The sequence below is a fragment of the Corvus moneduloides genome, chromosome 8 (genome assembly GCF_009650955.1).
Source record: "Corvus moneduloides isolate bCorMon1 chromosome 8, bCorMon1.pri, whole genome shotgun sequence".
In the NCBI taxonomy this organism is placed as follows: domain Eukaryota; kingdom Metazoa; phylum Chordata; class Aves; order Passeriformes; family Corvidae; genus Corvus; species Corvus moneduloides.
In genome coordinates, this window is record NC_045483.1 from 3921580 (window position 1) to 3943185 (window position 21606).

At 44.4% G+C, this 21606-nt stretch overlaps 1 protein-coding gene across 1 annotated transcript; it reads right to left on the minus strand.

The window, feature by feature from the left end:
- Positions 1–965: 965 nt before the first annotated feature.
- Positions 966–17098, minus strand: GPR26 (G protein-coupled receptor 26). The gene is made up of 3 exons (XM_032116816.1): positions 15934–17098; positions 11165–11278; positions 966–6178 (listed from the first exon to the last, which is right to left on the minus strand). Exons 1-3 carry the CDS (start codon positions 16599–16601, stop codon positions 5947–5949), a joined length of 1014 nt encoding a protein of 337 aa, XP_031972707.1. The 5' UTR covers positions 16602–17098; the 3' UTR covers positions 966–5946.
- Positions 17099–21606: the final 4508 nt, after the last annotated feature.

Genomic DNA, 21606 nt, shown 5'->3' on the forward strand with positions numbered 1-21606 from the left:
CTATGGTTTCTTCTATAAAAAGACCCATTCTTTAGTCTGGCTGATGCAGGTGGCTTTATTTCACTTGAATGAGGCTGGACACAGAGCACAGAGAACTTGTCCCCAGCCTTGTCACTTGTTTGCTGTGTGACCCTGAGGGCACCAGTCATTTTACTGACTTTTTCCTCACAAAAGTCATTAAATTAATGAGATTTCTTACTTTGTATTTTTTTCCCTGTGTTGCTCATTGATCCCATCAGCAAAACAGGAGGAGAATTTACCTGTCTGTGCACAAGGACTTAGTGGTCAGGAGGTAAATTAAAACACTTTGGTATCTGACAGGGCTTTTTAAAGTTTTTGTTCCAGAGCTCAGCGTAACACAAGTGCAATACAACAGAGCAGGACACTGGGATGGGCAGCAAGGGGAAGGCTGCAGCCAGCTCTGCACCATGGACCTGCTGCATTCCCACTGGTATCTCACTGGGATGCTCTGGCATTTCATTCAAAAGCACTGGATCCAAATCCCAAGGGAATGGGGACTTTCAATTTTTTGCTCTTTGCATGACTTTTAAAAGAGGTTTGTTTTAAAGCTGAAATTGTAGAACTACAGTGACTAGAAAACAGTTTTTTAATACCAGCAAGATGGAGGGGGACTTTGGACAAGAGCAGAGGGTGACAGGACAAGGGGAAATGGATTCAAATTGACAGAGGGGAGATTTAGACTGGATATTAGGGAGAAATTCTTCCCTGTGAGGGTGGGCAGGCACAGGATGCCCAGAGCAGCTGTGGCTGCCCCTGGATCCCTGGAAGTGTCCAAGGCCAGGTTGGACGGGGCTTGGAGCAGCCTGGGACAGTGGAAGGTGTCCCTGCCATGGCAGGGGGTGGCATTGGACTGGATGATCTTTAAGCTGCCTTCAAACCCAAACCACTCTATGACTGTATAATTCAGTAACAATTCCAAATGGAAATCCTTTTCCTAACATGACTTTGTGTGTAAATAATCAGCCATATGGGCTCGTGCCTTTGGGTATATTGAAACCCTGTGAAACAGCATTTCTTCAACCAAAAATGTTCTTTTACTCCACGATTGCCCCCCCTGCTGTCACACCCCTGACGCTTTTGCTTCTTGGCACACACATTTCTGAAGGGCACTTAAAGTCTGTAGCTCTAATCCTCCTCCTTAGAAATATAGACCTATGTGATAAACTTCTCCAGTTCATTAGATTAGCAGTATTTGCTTAAAACCCAACAATCCTAAATACATATTTACACCATACACACCAAGAGTACAGGTAAGAAGCTGACATTTTACAAAGACTCAGCAGCTCTTTTCTCCATGTAAACTTTTATACCCCCCCAAGAGGGACAGTTGCCTTTTGGTGCAGGATGGTTTTCCTAAAAAAAAGGTCACCTGTCAAAAATTTTCACTATATTGAATGCTGAAAGCATGAAAAGCAAATTAAAAATAAAGAGATTTAAGGCTACGACGTCATTGTTCTCACTTATTCAGGTGTGGGGAGGTTACAAAGACATAATCCCTGATTCTGCAGACACATAATCCTGTGCTCAGTCCTCACAACCCAGCAAAGCAAACACACAGTGACTCTGGGATCAGGACCTAACTGAGCTTTCCGTGCTGATCAGTGATTTTTAGAGTCAAGTAACAATGAGCTGACAGAGGTGTGAAGTCTCTGTCTTTGCTTTTAAGCTTTGTTTAATGATAAGAACGTTGAGAGTGGGGAGAAGACAGATCTAACAGCAGTGAAAAGCAATTTCCAAAGGGTTGTTCCAGAGATATTCACTGTACATGTAAAACTGTATGGGACAGGGAATTCAGAGTCTTCTTCATTTAGGATTAAGAGAGGTAAGGGAGCTCTGAAACCCGAGGCATGTAGGTCCAGAAAAATTCACATCCTGCAAGTGATCTAAACCTCTTGGACTTTGAGAATTAGACTCTCTGGTCATTCAAAAAACATGAGTAGTTTCCACATAAACCATCTGAAAACCATTAGAGTCTTCCCAAACCCAAAAGGGTCCTCCTGTGGCAGCTGTGCTGCTCTTGCAGCCTCAGCCCAATCTGTGGCACAGCTACAGGGCTTTGACAGGATTTTCACCTTTTCCTTTGGAATGAGTGAATATCTGAGAGACTTGGAGAGCTCCCGGGGTGGAAACAGGGCACTGGGAAAATCCCACTGCAGCCAAGGAATCCCATATCATTGCAGCAAAGTCACTTTGTACTTCCCAACCTCCCTGACCCTCAGCCTCCCACTCACATCCATTCCTGCCTCACTCTTGGAACCTCTTAAAAATGTTTTGATTTTGAAGTTAAGTCTAAAATGTCTTCTCAAAGTTATTTTTTAAAAAAATATCCTTGCCAGAAGATTTTACTTTTGATCTGAAGCAAACCAAGATCATTTCCTAGATGCACTGGCAAAATTGAGAGGGTAAATCACTGCCAGAGGCAGGGATGTGGCTTTTGGGGGCCTTTTGGGGGCCTTTTGAGGTTCCTTCCAACCTCAGCTGGTCTGTGGTGCTGTGATATGAGTGGCTGCTGCTGCAACAGTCGTCAGGCTTCATAAGGATTTGTCTGGACCATTTTTAATCTCTAGCTTTTATTTTTTTTCAGACATAAAGGAAGTTCTAAAAAGTCTGATTTAGGGCTACTGCAAAGAGATTGTTAGGGTGATCTTCTCAAAGAGGAAGAACAGGGATAGAACTTGTTGAGTATTGTGGTTGCCTGACATTGGAAGTGAGAACTTACACACAAGAAGAACTCCCTAAATCCTGTCTACATCCTCCCATTTGTAAATACCATAAAAAGCAGGGCTGTACACATTGAGCAGACATGTATAAAACCTGGAAAAAGTCATCTAATAGACCCAATCCTCAGGTGAAATAACCATTATTTTGATTTATATCAGCAAAGGGCCTAGTACCTAATAATTGTTCAACAAACCCTGTTCCGCCTCTCCTCGGTTTTGCCAAATGCAATTACCCAGATCTTCACATTCAAGCTGGCTCAAGAACATAACATAAACCAGGATCACAGCTCACAGTTAGGGCTCTGAAATTACATAAAAACCGTTAAAATGAACAAAGGAAAAAGCTCAGAATCCACAAAATGACACAGTGGACTACATTCTCTTAATCATCTGCCAGTGCTCTGCCTGCCAAATTTACAAGATAGAAAGGAAATGTTAATTGAACATGCGTGTGAGGAGTAGATATTGCATATGGGTCACAGATACCAACAAACAGAAAACTGCATATTGCCTAAGCAGCTGCCCAGATTTTGCACATGCAGCTCCAGATTTTGGGCACAGGATGCAGCCAAACTTTACAAACTTCTTCAAAAATATTTAAGTAACAAATGGAAATCCCCCCTCCCCCCCCTTTGCACACGTGTGTTAGACAAGAGAACAGTTCTGCTTCATGAGCAGAGATAATAAATACTGTGCATTACACTTACCACTGTTATTTTACCTCACTCGGGTCAGAGTGTTGTATAGTACAGATAATACTCAGCAGACAGATGGTTACTCATATCTACATTCATCACTGAGACACACACTTTAGAAAATTTTGCCAGTTGCCTATAAGAATTCAGCTGAATATCTAGCACTTAACAAGCCACAGCATCGTATTTCGAGTGTCCCATAAAATGTCATCAGGGAATGCTGGGGTGCTATTTTTATTTTGTGTTCTGAGGCAGTTTGTCAAGCACCAGCATTTACAACTCCTGCTTGCTTCAGATGGTCAAAACATGACAGAGAGCTGATGCAAGGAAGGGGAAATTATATCTATTCTCTATTATAGGATTAATTATACAAGAAAGGCACTATGAAAGAGAGACAATTTTTTAAACACATACGAAGGGAGAGATTTATTGCTCATGGTGGGATATAAATCAACCAGTGACTGACTGTGATACACAAGCATCATGAGACAAGTCCAGTGCTGTATTCTCCATCTTTTACTAGACATCCTAAATGTATTATGTTTTGGATTGTTTCTCCTGGGAAACTAGCTTGCTGTCTTTGAATTTGAAAGTTTGAATGTTTCTGGAGCTGCCCTTATTGACGTACAAACCTCCCATTGACTTTGGCATCAACTCCACGTGGAAGTTTACAACAGCTGTGGACTTTCCTGGTGCAATTTAGTAAAAGTGATCTTAGTCAAACATGCTCAGTATAGAGCTTTTTATCTTTTTAAACTCAGTAATAATCAACTTTCTAACATCCTGCACACTACTACAATCCAATCATCAATATGTCTTGAATTTTTAAAGAAACAAGTATTGAACTGGGTGTTTTTATCTATTCCACCTGAGAAAATTATGTTAAGCCTAAGAAGCAAAATGATTAAACTGAGATAGACAATTTAATCTGGCCAAGGGCTCATTTGAATGCAGTGCTGTAAAAGCTTACTTAAATTCTGTGGCTGTAATTACATGTGGATTTTATTGTAATTATGGTATTTTTTTCTGACTGAAATTAATAAATAAGCTGAAAATTTTTATTTACATGGTAGCTGATAATCTTCACATAATAACTGAGGTGTTACCCCACATTCACTGACTTTGGGGTGAGGCCCCTCACTGAGTTCCCAGTCTGGGCTTTGAATCAGAGGCCAGAAAATCCAACAGTGGGCATTTTTTGCAACATACCAAGCCCTTTTCTTGCGTGAGAGAAGGTGCCAACTAAAAAGTAATCCCACGTTTTTTACTACTTGAGGCCTTATTTTCTCAGTATGGCATTGACAGTTGGAATATGAGCAAGGATAGATGGAAGTACAGCCAGTTAGTTGTGTCAGCTGTTATTTAAGCTACCATTGCATTCATGAAGCCTAATTAACCAAGCCTATTTTAAGATCTGGGCATGCATCTGAGTGCATGGTAAATGTTAATAATGTTCCTATGCAGAACTGCAATCCAGAGCTATAAAGATTTGTACTGAAACCTCCAGAGATTTGCACGTACAGATGTGGATTCAGATTATTGGTTCCCCTCTCATGGTGGAGAGGAGGCCTATTATTTGTGCTCCACTTGCTTTGGAAATTATACTTGAAACTCAGATTTAGGCTCATCTTTCCTTTAAGTAGGAAAAAACCCTATGATTAATAACTCCTCAGAAAAAGAGATTTGTTATTTTTCCTCTTGGGCACAGGGCCCAGATCTGCAGCTCTGGGCAAAATCCAGCTCTTCAGAGCTCAGATATATGGATGGTAGGCAGGAGGCATCCTGACCTTTCCACCCTGTCTACCATTTGTATTTTCCTGAAATTTAACGGGGAAAATATTAGTGGGATTCTGAGTAAATAACATAAAAAATTTAGAGAAGACATGGCTGAATCCAGCATAGTCCAAATTGTTTTTTCTCTTCCTTCAATTCTACAGGATTCTTCCAAATATATATATCAGAGAAGGCTGAACTGTGCTGGGCGCTGGATGAATATTTAGAATTTTTTTTTAAGCTTTTCCCATTAAGATATTTTCTGCACAAAACCTTCTCAAGTCACTAGGGTGAGGTGGTTTTTGTAAAGCCATGTTGGCAGCTACAGAAGAGGGAGCTTTACCTGCAGCCAGTGACAAACACTGCACAAATATCCCAGTGCAGCTTTTTAGAATAATCTCACCATGGCACCGGTTTGCTCCCATTACTTTCATGAGCCCCTCTGCTGAGGACTACTTTTCTATCTATAGATGCAGCTGCTGATGGAAATCAATGGGAGATTTGTATTTGTGGAGCCTGCAGGATCACGGATCAATAGCGCTCTTCCAGTCTGGGGCAGGAGGTCCAGAGCAGCCTGTCTCCCTTGGATGTTACATGGGCTACTGGAGGGACGTGGGCTGGGCTTCACCCTGTCCACAGCTGCCTCCCAAAACCTGGGCAGGTGAGGAGAGCTACTAAGGATGGGCCAGTTCCTGTTGTCTCACAAATCTCACTTTGTCTGTCCCATACCGGGCTCCTCATTCATTCAGCTGCGGAAGGTTCCGGTTGTGCGATTCGCCCGCCAGCGCGGAGGAGTTGATGGAGCTTCTCTTGAGGATCTTGTTTATGATGTCCTTCCACGTCTTCTTGTACTGGTGCCGTAGCAAAGAGTACACAAAAGGGTCTGAAACAGCTTTGCTGTAAGCTAAGCACTTGGAAATGATCCCCCAGTGGGCGCTGATGTGGACCATAGAGGATAATTCAACAAGTCTGGGGAAAGAGGAAGGGTGAAAGAGTGAAACGTTAAAAATGACATTAACCCACCCCAAACCCTCAAATTATTCCTGGGCAATTGCAACAAAACTAAAGAAAAGAAAGCCATACTCATGAAAATGTGTATGTCGTCCTCCTCTTACAAATTTTAAAGACTGCTAACGTAAACTTGAGGCCTGTTTGCCGAAGTGCCGTTGCTTGGTCTCATGGGAGTCATATTCCACTACCACTCACATTCTAAAAACCCAGCATCAGTCTGAACTCGCGGTTCTAGGTCCCCTGCAGAGTATCTGAGTCACCTCACATGGGCTATCCAGCTCTCTTGGCCAGTCCAGATCTAAAGAGAGTTCAATGCCTTTAAACAGTTTTTCTGAGTCATAGAAACACACAAGGAAATTCATCACTGAGAGATGGCGTATCGTACCTTGAATTTAAAAACTGGTCAGTTCAAAGGGCAAGAATTCACATTTGCAACATATTTAGCACGACAAAACTTTAAAATCATTAAGGGAGGGGGAGAGGGAAGAGCTTCATATACTCCTCATACCTACACTAGCCCAGAGAGTTCACCGTGTACTAAAAGAATATTTTTGACAGTGAAATATTGATAACTCCCCATGTCTTTGAGCAACACCAAAGGGCAGCTCTGTTCCATATGCCTCTAAGGCTGTTAGAAACTATTGATTTTTATAGAGGTCGAACAGCCACGTGCTGTTACAGAACCTCACATGGCAAATCAGATCTTTGCTGAACCTGTCTGCAGCAGCAGATGTTGTTAAATCTGCCTGGGAAATACTTCAGTTGCTCACATTTCTCCAGACAAAGCACCACTTCCAAGGAGCTTTCTGAAGGGTGGTTCCTGCAGCAGCAATGACAGTAATGTTGGTACTTCAAGCAGTTTAAAGATGAGGGGTTTTTTTTTTCCTCAGTCATTTTATTCCTATTCCAAAACCTTTCACTGCTACACATTGTTTAAAATAATGCTGGCGAATGGCACAGGCCAGTCAGGGGGAGGGACATTTCAGGTGACCAGGGAATGTCACATGCAAATACTTGGGAATCCCTTGTGCCACTCCACTGGTGCTGCTTGGCTCAGCAATTTTGAGATCCCAAAGAACCCCCATCTGTCCCATTTCTCTCTTCTTCCACCTCAACTAAACAAATGTTCTTTCAACCTCTCCTTGTAACTCATGGTTGTTATCTTTCCCATAAAGGAAGATCAGAACTGAGACATAATTATCATCTACTAAAGTTTCCAGGTGGTCTCATGTGGTGTATTCTCTCTTCTTTAATAAAATGCAACTTGACATCCACATTAATGTGTTCTAAAATGAGAATTGACAATTTGGAAATTAATCATCTACTGAGTCACATTTACTTTGTAATCTACCATGAGCCATCCTTGTTGGTCTCCACTTCATTTATTTGATGCCTACTTCACATTTTGAATTTCATCATGTTGAATTTCATTTGGATGATTTATTTTTACTGAGTGCTTTACAGATGTGAATTTGATTATGTTTAATTAAATTCAGCGGATGCCTTGAATAACCAAAATATGACGAATTTGTGTCTGAGGGTCTGTCAGTCAGTTCTCTGAGACATTAACAATCTCCATTTAAAGCACATCAAAGAGACACTTCGGGTTGCAAGCCTAGACTTGCTAATTTTACCTTCATTGACTGATCAAATGAAAAGCCTACAATTTTATTAACAAAATCTTAAATATTTTCCTTGCGTTCCAAAAGCTTCTTTGACATTTACACATTTTTCAATTCTCATGTATTATTTTTTTATAGTAAATTACATTTGCAGTTATCAAGCAGCAAACACAGAAATGCAGCCAAACCCCAAGCTATGCATTTCCACTTCATGTACAAACAATTAAATGTCAGCCTTTCAAGGCATATCACAGAATTTATTGCCTTTGAAAGGTTTTGTTTCTCATTTGTGAGGGAAATGATATGCATAGCTTCCATTTTCATGAAGCTTTTCAGCCTAAAAGAGACATTTTTAGTGAAGGAACATTAATATTTCAGTGCTACCTGTAAATTAAATTTTACAGTATCAACTACATAATTCCCTGGCTTGCTTTCATAAGCCTCTCTTCTACTGTCTGGTCTTCAGAGCCCTTTTATTTCAAAGCTGTAAGCTCTTTTTCTGTGATATTTTGTTCATATTTTAGAAACTTATAACTCTGTAGAGTGTCTCATTTCACGTGGCTATCCAATTATTTTATTCCACCTTCAGTAAACAAATGAGAATGCCATGTTGAAGCGCATGACCTTGATCTCTACACATGTAATGCACACTGGAAATCCTTTATTTACCTGTGCAGTTAATCACTGCACTAAAATATTGTACCAAAAGTGTGCCCACCCAGCTGGGAGGCTGAAGAACACAAATGGCACAAGAATTCTGAGCTTCTTGTGTGCCCAAGCACAATCTGGGAGGCAAACAACAGTTTAAAAACAGGGTTTGCTCACCCCCTATTCCCCAGAGATGATACAACAGAATTCTAATCATCTTCTGCTTGTTCCACCATCCTCCTCTGTAACCTGAGGGCTTGAGACTATGAACTTCTGCCTGCTATTACTTCAGGATTTTTAATTTAGAGCCAATTTCCTCATGCATTGACAGCACTTATTAACTTGCACGAGCAAAGTTCTGTATTTTGGTATGAAATGCCTGGAGTTGGAAATGAATATGAGAAACTGCTATGACTTTTCTTCATTTTTCTTATGAAAAAGATCCTTGGAGAAAAGAGGTTTGGAACAAGTATCTTTAATCCCATAATCAAAAATAAAGCAAAGGAAGAGATGTGCACCAACAAGTTATTTTTACAAAACAAGAAACAAGCTATGCCTAGAAATATATAATATGGGGGAATGCACCAGTCATGCTGGTACAGAGGAAACACTGGATCAAAGACAATCAGATTCTGATACACCACTTAAGGTCATCCACTGAACTCATTAGAAGGGTGTTTTCTTGGTAAAAGAAGTGCCTAATTTGATTTTTATCTTGATGTGATCTGAAAAACTCTCATCTATCTGGAGGAGTATTTATCCCTATGGGTTCATAATCACAACTCCTTCACTGGCTCATGGACTTCCTAGAGACAGGTATTTATTTTTAGTGTGCAAACAGGAAGATAACAAGGTTATAGTAAAACTTTGTGATTTGCTGCTGACAGCCCCCAATTCAGGGAGTACTTAAAAGCATGTTTAATTGGAGTGCATTGCTGGTTAGAGCTGGCAGAGGCACTCCCTCTCCTGACTTCTGTCCACTGCTTGAACTGTGATTGATTGTGTCTCTCTTGAGAATGCAAAGCACTGGACAGAGTCCAGAAATTACTATTTTCCCACACAATTAAAACCAAATTCTCCCAATTCCCTCAGTGTCCACACTCTCAGCCCTGGGTGAGGCCCAGGGGAGGAAGGGATGATTGTCCTGGGACACCCAGCCCTGCAAGTGTCCAGCAAGGTGTCTGAAGGAGCTCAAGAGGAAATTCCCCTCAGCCTGCTGTGCAGGGATCCCCCTAAACATGCCAGACCTGAAAAGGCCAGGAATGTGGGAAACATCAACCCTCCTGACACATCTGGCCAGCTCCCACCCTGCCTCAAAACATCCTCATGCATCCAGGACCCTGTGTTTTACCTCTCATCATCATCACTCTCTGTGGAGAACCTGTTCCTCGGCAGGAGAACATTTAAGTGATCCTTGTACAGACTAAAGGGAGAAGGCTCAGGATTTTTCTAACTCCTCTTCTCTATCTTAAGGCTACTGGGACACAAATTGGGACACCACAGAGTGAAGAGGAGGTGGGGAGGTGGTGCCTGAGTGCTGAGATGCCTTTGGAGGAGTGCAAAAATACTCCTGACAGCTCTGGTTAGAGCACTCGGTGTCACTCAGGATGAGCCGCCAGCTATTCTGTGACTGGGAGGATTTTCATTAAGTTCAGAGACCCAACATGAAATGAAAATTAACCATTTGCAAAAAGACAAATACTTTAATAACTTACACCTTGAGAATTAAGGCTAAATGTCCTCAATTACAAAGCCTTTCATACCATTTAAGTGCGTGGATTGCAGTGGTGTCTTGTGGCCACTAAATGAAAGTGAAGGCAATTCTAGTAAATTACTTTTGCTTTCTAATTCTGGAAATTCAGGATATTACACTGAATAGGAAAAGCTCAGGGTAGGCTACGTGTTCAATTATATTCACTCTTAATGCAGCTTTTTCAATGATTTTTTAAAGGTAGATCTGAGTTTGACTGAAGTCAGTCCCACTAATTTCTACTTAATAGTACTGGAATAGGAGATACTTTTAAAATAATTTTTTTCTCTGTTTTGCACAGCAGCATCTCAGTTTTTCCAGAGTCTTTTAATAAAGAATGCAAGCTGCAAATTTCCTTCAACAGCTAGATAACTTTTTTTTGGAGAGACTCACTTTCTAATACTTTTATTTTTTCATAGGAGTAATTTAGCGTTTCCCACAGGAGCCATTTCCAGAGATAAGCTGGTGGATAGCCATCTGACCATAAATCACAAAAAGTTTTGTTTAAGTCTGTGGACTGTGTTCACACCTCAACTGGATGTTGTTGACCAAATTTTCACAGTCTGAGCTATTGAGGCCAGTGTTTCCCTGGAGATCAACCCCTGGACTGGGGAGTCAATCAGAGCAGCAGGTGACAACTGAAAAAAGGTCTGCAAAACCTTATGGACTGATGTGCCAGCTGCACATTGACTGGGCTGAGTGAGCAGAGTCTGGCCCTCAGACTGCATCAGGACTGAGTGGAGAAGCACTGTGACATTTTACATCGTTTGTTAGCTCAGTAAATGCAACCTCTGTCACAGGAGTGGAAACAGCGCATCAAAATTTCACAGGAGCCTGTAATCCTGTTCTGGCTCAGAGTGCCCTACTTCCCTGAGCTAGGAGTGCATCTCAGCAGCCTTTTCCAGGATGTAGGTTCACACTTACCTTGTAATTACATAAGGTGCAAAGCAAAGTATGAAAGTACCAATAAAGGTACTTATTTTCTTCGTTGCCCGCTGCCTCCGTCTCCTCTGTTCTTCGAGACAGCGCTCTCGCACACTGTGTGACATTCAACACAAACAAGAGCATCAGTCACAGCATCAGGTAACAATCTGCAATGGCTTCACTACAGAATGATGCAGAACAATCTGTTTTAATTGCATAAACCAATAGCAGGTGCACTGCATTTAAATGGGGCAATACCAAATGTTAATGCATTGTCTGATCATCTTACCCTCCACAAAATTACTGACAGACACATGACTGTACATTTATGTGCACACCTCTCCATTATATCAATTCATCTATAGTAAAATTGGTGGAATTTATCCTTGAAAACAGTTGGAAGCTCCTTTTTGAACTACTGTAAGCTGTATTTGCAGGCAAGATGTTACTCAGAGATTTGGAAAATATCCAGGGTGGGACAGGCAGCAGGCTACTTCCCTAGAGGCAGCAATTCCAACACCAGTGCCATGGAGAGGAGAAACTTCCCAGCAAGATAAGCAACAAAACAACAAAATCATAATGGGAAAAAGAACACTCTGAACCTTCAGGCCAACGTGGGAGCAATCACTGTATCCCATAGCTGTGAGCTGCGTGGCCATAAACATTCCATCAGCCCATGCAGATCTGCAGGGCTGCTGTGCTGAATGCTCTGCAAAGCTGGAATTGTTTAATAAATCTACAGTGCTGGGATATCCTCATTCCTCACCTCAAACCAGCCCCATTTCCAGCTAAACACGTACAAATTAGTCACACCCTGGGTTTTTCCCTAGCTGTGGCATTTTAGGACAAGAGCTTTTCCTTGGAGTTTCCTGTTGGTGGTCTCAGCAGGCCACCAGAGAGCTCTGAATTCCCTTGGTGTGCCAGCAAGGAGCACAGGGCTGAGGCTTTGCTTTCAGTGCAAAAAATCTCTGAAATCAGCACATTTTCTTGTGAAAACAGGATTAATGTGAAAGCTCGTCCTCTTCCTCTATCTGCTTGAGTGAATCCTGTGCTCCTTATGATTTCTGAGGGATGTGGATGATTCCTGTCTACTCCAGGCAGGTGGATTGGGCAGCACTGGTATCTCCCACAGTGACAGGACTGCCTGTACCTCAGTAAATCCCTTTGCAAAGGGCCCAGCCAAAGCCAGACTGCCACCCCGAACCCCTCTCTGTGCACATGGCAGCGCTGCCACGTGTTGACTCCTTGCACAGATCTCACAGTGACACAGTCACTTCTCAGGCAAACTGAATGGTTTGTCCCATGTCCTGTATTTATATATATATATTTAAAAAAAAAAAACCAACCCCAAACTGTTTGGCATTGGTCTTTCCACTTTTGTTGTAAATTTTTAATTGATGACTCATCTCAGGCTCCGCTCTCTCATAGCTCTGAGGCTCATGGCCATACCCTTACATTATTTACTTCATCTGTAAATGTTTTATCAACATCCAAACACATGTTGTGTCCTGAGGATCTCAGTGTGTTTCAGTGATCTCTGTGGCAGTGAGCTCCTTTGGTTGTGTTAAAGAAGAAGTGTTTCTTTTGTTCCATTCTAAACTTAGTCTTACACTGCCGGTCCCCAGAGCAGCTATCATGACATGATGAAATAAATACTGGAGGAAAAGTTTGTTCTCCAAACAAATTGTCTTTCTCTTAAAGAATATGACACTTTTAAAGGTGCTACATGTTCCATATGTGAGTTATTTGCAGCTAGAAATGACAGCTGATAAGGGAAAAAAATCCGCCTTTTCAAGGGAACCTATGTGCTCTCAGTTCTGCAAGAGCTGGGGAACTTGGAGTATTTTTATGTGCAGAAAAATGATCTTAGAGTTCTGTGAGCTTTGTTTAAGACCTGTGTTCTTAAATTCATAATATCTCAAGCCCATGGCAATACAGGGAAGTGAATCTCCAAAGCAGGTTCAATTAGGATGTTGTTGGGGAGGAGAGGGTGGTGTATTTTTTGTCTCTATTTCCCTAATTACATCTTTTCCTTACTGGCACATGCAGAGCGGTCTCTCACTTCCAGAGCTCACCCATGACTGTCCTGGTAGACTTAAACCCATTTCTTTTGTTCAGCATTTCCAGATGCATCCAATAAATACCACATCACAGAGGAAGGTATTTTATCTCACTCCTTCATGTAGATAATGTACACAGATGAATATTTTGCTTTTGCACGCACTTTCATGCACTAAGATAAGAGACATGTGAGTTCCAGTAGTGACATCAGTAATAGAACAGGATTGTTGACTAAGCTTTCATTTAAAGATTTTAATATCCTGGGAAATCTGAGATATATCCCTTTGAAGGTTTGGTATTTTAAACAAAGTTTATGAGATGCTGGACCTTAAGATGTGTAGAGCTGGATGCACCAAAAAGATAATATAGATAATTTGAGTTAAGAAATACGTGGGTTAAATCTCCCACAATACCCAAGATAATTTGGTCTTAAGAACAAAGAAAAAGCAGGATCCACTAAAAAAGCCTCAGCTAACTTGAAAGGACACGTGCCCCAAAAATTCACACAAATTTGTAGGGTGTTTGGAGGTTTCCTTTGTGCTCCTCTCAAATGATCTTCAGGAGATCACTCGTGTCTCTCCAAGTCACAGGTAATAAAGCCATCTGTCACTAGACTCCCCTGCAGGTGGATTCTGAGCCATGGGAAGCAGAAAATTGTCTGTACTCATTTTCCAGTGTTGAAACTGGACCCTGCAAAGAGCCAGGAGAATCAGAGTAGTCTAAGGTGGGATTGCAAACTTTGCTCTTTCCTGTGGACTCTCCCAGCATCCACGGCTGCACTCTCAGGTCCTACAGTGCACCTTGAACTTGCCTGTTACATAATGTAAATGATGCCTTTGTTATGTCAGACATTTCTGAGCATCGCTGACTCTTCCAGCAGAGCTGCAGCCCCTGTGCAGAGCTCACAGGAGGGAAGGTGACCTGAGATCTGCCCCTTTCAGCAGCAGGAGCTGTCGCTGGTTAAAGCAGCCCCTCCGCGGGTCAAATCAGCCACCAGTTCTGTAGTGTAGAAAAGAAGCCAAAACTCTCCTTTCTTAGAGAGAGGCGTCAGAATAACCTGATGCCAGAGGTAAGAGCCAGTGGTGCAGGTTGCTCACAGCAAAGTGCCTGTACAGCTCTGTCTCCCCCGAGGATAAGAAGCATCATTCCCACAGCCCCGCAGAATCCATCCCGCAGTGAGAGGATCACAAAATGCACAAACGCCCTCAAATCAACCTCAACCACAAAAAATGCAGAGGAGGAGAAATAACACTGAGATTTTTGCCCTTTTGCTAAACTTTGCTGTGCAGTCCAGGCATACTTTTAGCATTAAGCAAAATGAATGCAGCTTAAACCAGCCCTGGTGGGTTTATGGCACTTTCCTGGGAGTAACCACCACATCTCCTCATGCTGCAGGAACTAAGGCAGTCGAGGCACAGTTCATCAACCAGACAGCAAGCAGGGCAGGGGGGAGTTTTTTCCTCAGTGTGACTTGGTGAATAAGGGAAGATTTATACCTGTATTTCTCAGGAATGGCAACGAGAGTTGCCCAGAGTTCTGCTCTGCATTCTTGGTCAAGAGACAGCTCAAACAGCTCAACAGGAGAATTCTGAGCAAATGTTTCTGTCCCTCTAAAATGGGCTGTCCTGCCCTGATCCTCCCAGACTTATTTGTCTTAGCCTCAGGCATCGCCAGAGCATGACCTGTTTTTGAGGACAGCCACATTTGCTCTGAGCCCTGCAGCTCTGCTCCTGGCTGGCTGCGAATGGAGAGGCTGCTGTTCACCTCCAGCTCGTGGAGCGAAGGGGAGCAGGGATGGTCAGATGGGAGGTGTGGTGTGGGACTGCCCTCTCTGACCGCTCCCTGCTTTCCTCTCTGCCAGGCAGATTTCTTCCCCGTATCACACACCGAGCCTGCGTCCCTTCCAGATCTATGCATTGATTATTCATGCAAGATTTATAGCTTGTGCATAATCCCTGGCCTGACTTTTGCACGCATTCCTCTCCCTGTTTGGTGCTTGCCTTCCAGCCCACAATCCTCCCAGTCCCTGGGAACTTTTCTCCTCCTGTCTCGAGGCACAAGGGACTTGCCTAAAATCTCTCGTTTGAAATGAGCTCTATACATCCCTTGTTTGTCACATTAACATTGCTACTGAATTCTCTCTCACTTAAGGTTTAAGTATAGGTATTCAAGTGCATGAATATTGCAGCTGTAATTCCCTTAGGATCCTGCCTTCAGGAATGATAAAGTTACAGAGAGCACAGCAATAGGAAAACTGCTGGGAAAAGGAGCAGCAGGCAGCACTCAGCTTCCCTTCCAAACTCCAAGGGACATGTGCAGCCTCCTCCCTCTCACGGATCCAGCAACATTTTGGGCTGACAGTGCCCAGAAAATGCAAAGCTATCAACCACTAAATCCACCTTTGGAGACAAAGGGCAGTGATCTGATCACTGTCTCAAAGGGAAGCGCATGCTTAGCCAAAACTGCCTGTTCCTTTGCTCTCCCTCCCAAAACGAGTCCTCAAGCCTAACAAAAAATGAGTTCTGCAATCAGAGAATTAAACCCAAGTGAAAAGAAACATGCAGAATAGAAACCGGCTGTGAGGATGCTTGTTTTCTCCCCCTCCCCATCACCTGCTGTGAGACAGCTTAGTCTGTATTTAGCATCACACTGAGCCCCCTCCTCACTTCTTTTGCCATGAGCAGTTGCTGAACACACGGGAACCTTACCTGGGATGGATGTCCACAAGCAGCACCAGGGTCTGCATAGTGATCACGTCGATCCGCTTACAGTGGAACCGTGCCACCTTCAGCACTTTGAGATATGTGAAACACAGGACTACAAGGGAGAGGAGGAAGCTGAGGGCGTGAAAGACCCCAGTGAAAATCACAAACTGTGTCCTATCCTCCGGTCTCTTGTTGTAGAGCGTGCAGGAGGCATAGAGGTGATGGAAACCCACCCAGGAGAGAGAAGCTGCCACTATGGGGAACGACGCCGAGTGCAACCACGTGTAGCTCAGTATGAGAGCAGCGTCCCGGTACCTCATTTTGGAGTGATAACTTAGAGGGAAGACCACAGCAATCCACCTGTCAATGCTCAACGCTGCCATGCTCAGCATGGAGTTCGTGGTGAGGAAAGTCTCCAGGAAGCCCACAACGTGGCAGACCTGATCTCCTGCCGGCTGACTCTTGTAAATGATCCCCGCCAAGGTCAGGGGCATGCTCGAGACAGCCATCAACAGGTTGCAGAAGGTGAGGTTGAGGATGAACAATCCCGGGACCTGCTTGCGGATGTCGGCGCTGTACAGGAAGCACATCAGCACCAGCACGTTGGCCAGCAGGGCCACGAGCATCAGCACCACCACCACGAAAGCCAGGAGCAGCTCCCAGATGCTCATGGTGCGTCCAGTCACAGGAGGGACATCTCCGAAACTGCGCCGCGCCGGCACCGGGGGACCATGGTGCGAGGTGCCCCCACCTCGCCCTCCTCCCCAGCCTGCTCGCTCCCGTGCATGCCCTCCGTATTTTTAGAGGAGCTGCAGTTTTCTCCTCCAACCTCCCCCTCCTCGCTGCTCCTTTCCACGTCAACGCTTCCCGAGACGTGCACAAAAGCACTGGGAATGCCCATCAAACTGCAAGGAGGGCTTAAAAAATATCAGCAGGACTGAACCACTGTCTCCAGCCGGTCCATTTTGAGGAGAGCACGTTATTCTGAGCAACTGCTCTCCTGAGAGCCCTAATTACCAGCCCCAAGCTTGCAAGCAATCCACCGAGTGAATTGTGCTCTCTTTCTCCCTTGCTTTCTGCCTCTCTCTCCCTCTCTGTCTTTCTCTCCCCTCCCCTCTCCTCCAACCCTCACTCCCTTGCAGGCTGAATGTAACCTGCTTTTTATGATCACAGATAAAAACCCCATTAATGGATTAAAGCATGCACACTGCTGGTGATTCGCAAACGTGATTATGTCATCCCTGCTCCACAACCCCTCCCCTTCTCCTTGCGACTGTGACTAGACTTTCCTCAAGAGAAATCCCATGCTTTCATTTAATTGATTTAGCCATTAATTTGCAAACAGCATTGTAACCCAATTCCTGCACTCGAGCGTGTTCCCTACATTTCGGTGCATCACTTGCAGTGTTGCTGCTTGCTCTCAGCCAGGGCAGGGGCTTTCTTTTCTCTTCATTAGCTGTGCTTAAAGAGATGAGGGGAAATGGATATATTCTGCTACTTCTCTGGAGCTGTTATTAGGTGACGGGAGTGGTTTTACTGCTCTGGTTCAGCACTTTGCAGTTCGTTGTCTCCACATACGATGCTGAGGAGGAAACTGACTGCTTGCCCTCCTCCTTCAAAAGCAGGGAAATCAAAGCCCAAATGCCAACGCCACATCCCCACGGTCACAGAGCAGGTGAGGGGCAGAGGCAGCATCGTGCTGCAGGTACTTCTATTCACTCAGCTTTTCTCCTCTCCAAGAGTTTTTGCTTCCTCCTAATCAAAGCCTCCCTCCCTGTGAGGCTGAGCATCCTGTGAGATCAAAACTAAAAAGCAGCTTGGCAAAGGAAATAGGAATGAGTCTGACTTGCACATAATTAGGTGTCAAAATTAGATTTGTTTTAAAGGACGGAACGGGAGCTGTTTTCCCGTTGCTTTTCCTGTCTCTTTAAATCAGTTTTAACTGGGGAGGCTGAGAGTTTGTGAGCAATCAGGACAGCTTTCTGATCAAGGCAGCCAAGCTTTAATCTCTGCACAATAAGAAGGCAGAAGATACCCTGAAGCACGGTTATTTGGGCTGAGTAAGTGCCTCTGCACGTGCACGAGAGCTCGATGCTCGGGCAGTTTTCCCTCTGAGCCCTCCAGAGCTGCGCATCTCCATGAGCAGCAGCTGCTCACTGCAGCTCGGGAGCAGAGCTGGCACCCTGCACGCTGCCAGAGCTTGGCATGTTGTAGAAAAAAAAACCTCTTTCACCTCAGTTTTGGTTTGTTTTGTTATCAAAAGCCAGGTTTTAAAGGGCTGATAGAGTCATCAAAGACCACAAAGGAGCAGCTCAGGGTGCAGAGCCCAGGTCTGTCCGTCAGCCCTGAGAGCTCCCTGTCCCCAGAACACGACTCCTCATGCTGAGGGGGTGAGGAGAGGACTACAGTGTCTGCCTCTTTTCCCGAGTCAGTGAAGTGGTGGAGTCACCATCCCTGGAAGTGTTCAAAAAATGTGTGGATGTGGCATTTGAGGATGTGGCTCAGTGGTGAACGTGGTGGTGATGCTGGATACCTGGCGGGGCTTGATGATCTTAGAGGGATTTTCCGACCTTAGTGATTCCATGAGAAAAGCCTAAAGGTGACCCCTTCTTTAAAAAAGAGGGGGTTTTACCCTCTTAGGAGAGGTAGACTGAGGAAATGAGGGAGAGGATGAAGGTTTTGCTGCTGCTTCACAGCACCAGCACATCAGCAAGTTTCCCCCTTGGGTAGGAAGCAACAACCCTGCTGGGAGGGGTGTCCTGACATCAAGCGCCCGAGCAGGGTGTCCATGGGACAGTCAAGAACAGATTAAATCTCAGCAGACAAAGGCAGCTACAGGACCACAGGAAGGTGCTCTGTGAGTTGAGGGTCACTGTGAAGAAAAATGTGGGAAAACTTGCAGGGATACTAAGAAGAACAGGGAAAAACAAAGGGAAAACCAGGTGATATATGAGAGGCAGGTACTCTGTGACAGTGGTAAAGGGGAGTCTCACCCCCACTTGGCATCAAGGTGATTCCTGAGCCTTCTTCCCACACTCAGCCTCCTCCTGGGCTCAAATGAACCCTGCAAGGACTGGGGAATTCAGGCTTTTTCCCTACCTTCAATGCACGAGACCAAGGGTTTATCAGGGTGGTTTCTTGACACAGCATGCTGTTATCCCTTCAGTGAGCTGTGGTGCCTCCAGGATTGAAAAGCTCTGTGCCTGAGTAATTCCCTGCTCTGACGAGGGTCTGGCGTCGGTGTCAAGCCTGGGTGAACAGTGGGGGAGGAAATGTATGCCTGGAGAAAAAGGATTAGGGATGACAGTCGGGAAAAGAGGATTCTCCCTAAGCGATAGATGTGAAATAATGGGAGGCAGAATGAGAGAGTTCAGTGAAGCTGTGATGGAATATGGAAGGTCAGGTTTGGCAGAAAATCTACAATCAAGGGGAAAACCTTTGTTGATTTCAGGAGGAAGCTGAATTTTTCTCTTGGTGAGGGATTTGAGTCTCGGTGTGTATTTTGTATTTTGTATTCTGAAGGCCCAAGTGATTTACATAACTAATTTCCCTGTTGCTAATCCCTGCAGCAGAGGAGGTTGCTGAACACCTCTGGGTTTATTTATCATGTGTACCCAAGGGAGCACGATGGACCCACCAAATGGCTTCGTTTTAGACAAATCAGGAGGAAAGAATCTGCTGGGCATCTGTTGAGGGTTAACTGCAGCTGGCAACTGAGCACTGCACAGGCACTCCCCCTTCCCCAGGGAAGGTAATCCTGGGTTGGAATCCCGGGATGGAATCCTGGGATGGAATCACAGAGTCATTTAGGTTAGAACTGACTCTGAGACCACTGAGTCCAAGGAAGATGAGGAAGCTCTTTAGGCACTCATGTAAGTTGACTTTGATCTCTCTTCAGCCAGACCCATGCAAACCCTTGGCAGGTTTTTTGATGGAGACAGAAGCCACAGGTCTGTCCCTCTTGGGGGTGTCAGAGGTGACCTTTACACCTTCCCTGTCACCTTCACTGACGAAAAATTCATTTGCTTCAGCTCCTAGCCCCAGATTATGAGCATCACTCTGGATTCTTTCCTGGCTCCTTCCTCTCCAGCAGGTTCTGTGTGTGGCACACTGGGATGAACTGGGATTTCCTGGCCAGCCAGGTGGTTTCTCATGGGCCACCACTCTGGGGATGTGGGGAGAGAAACCCTCCACTGCTTCACCTCACAGCCCCTGAGCTGAGAGTGCCAGGACAGCTCCACAGCTGCTCTCCAGAGCCCTCCTGGTGAATTATTCACACTCGGGCTGTCACTGCTGCTTTGCTTCATGGAATTAAAGAAACATCAGGTCCGGAGGCACAGGGCTGGTGCTCCTGGCACTTCTGCCTGCTGGATGGGTATTTAAGGACTCTTAGGGCAGCTAAGGAAATCAAATCAAGGCAGGAAAAGCAGAAAGCCATGGGAAGCTTTGAGTCAGGGAGGTTTGTGGGTGGATGTGTGCGTAGGTGGATGGCAGAACTCTCCCTTTCCCCGAGCTCCTTTGGAGCCAGGTGAGAGCTTCCTTCCCGGGGACCAATTAGGGGGTGAGCAAGCTCAGTGACTGGGTGCCTCTGTGTTATTCTGGCAAATGCAGGAGGTTAAATGACATATTCCAGCATGGGGTCTGGTTCAGAATTTGTATTTTAGAATCACTCCCTATCAGCACCATCAGTGATGCAGATATTGAGTCACACTTCATCTTCATATGGAGCTCTGTTAGAACAGCATTCTTTTAAAGGAGATAGTGCGTGGATGTACCTGCTTTATTTGGTTTACCTCAAAGACAAAAAGGGGGGCTCAAAATAGAGCTTGGTCATTTGATTTTAATTGCACTGCCATTTCTCACCTCAGGAAATATTTAATAACAAAAAATAATTAGCTACATTTTAATGTTTTTAAAGATATAAGAGACTTCTAGTTTGGTTTTCTGATTTTTTTTTTTGTGTTCTCAACCTATTTTTACTCCTCGCCTCTTGCTTAATGCTGATGAATAAAAGAGTAACTAATGAGAAAATTAACATCTTTGAGGGAGGTTGAAAAACTCCAATTAAACAAACAAAATTCCATCACATTTAAATTGGAATAAAATTAGTATATCCATAATACTGCAGCCTGTAGAACAATACCATTACTTTAGGTTAGAATTATCCAGCATGCACCAGCACCCTTTCTGTTTAAAACCCTTCTAGAAAGGATGACTTCCAACCTCCAGGAACTGTTGAAACATTATAGAATCTTAGATGGTTTGGGTTGGAAGGGACCTTAAAGCCCATCCAGTGCCACCCCCTGCCAGGGCCAGAGACACCTTCCACTGTCCCAGGCTGCTCCAAGCCTCGTCCAGCCTGGCCTTGGACACTTCCAGGGATCCAGGGGCAGCCACAGCTGCTCTGGGAAATCTGTGCCATTATCCCATTGCCCTTTCTCTCTAGGATGCTTTTTTGCAGCAGCTGAAAGAGAATTGTCTTTGCAATCAGAGCTGCCTTGTGAATTGATGTAGCAACCTGAACTTTGCCTTGCCTTGGGAAGTTTGTACTTGGGGGACCTGGAAAGGGCTTGAAGAGATTTAGGAACCTTTATCCAAGTGGGAAGGTGATGGAACTGGAAGGCTTTTATTCAGGGAAAGGAATTAAGCTCGGGGTGACCTCTCATAATGCCACCT

Excerpts from the sequence above, each read along its gene's own strand:
- GPR26 (XM_032116816.1), bottom strand. The coding sequence starts at position 16,601 with ATGAGCATCTGGGAGCTGCTCCTGGCTTTCGTGGTGGTGGTGCTGATG. Across the intron at positions 11,279-15,933 it reads CTTGTGGACATCCATCCCAG|TGTGCGAGAGCGCTGTCTCG; the intron begins GTAAGGTTCCCG and ends AATGTCACACAG. Across the intron at positions 6,179-11,164 it reads GCACCTTATGTAATTACAAG|ACTTGTTGAATTATCCTCTA; the intron begins GTAAGTGTGAAC and ends CTCTTTCCCCAG.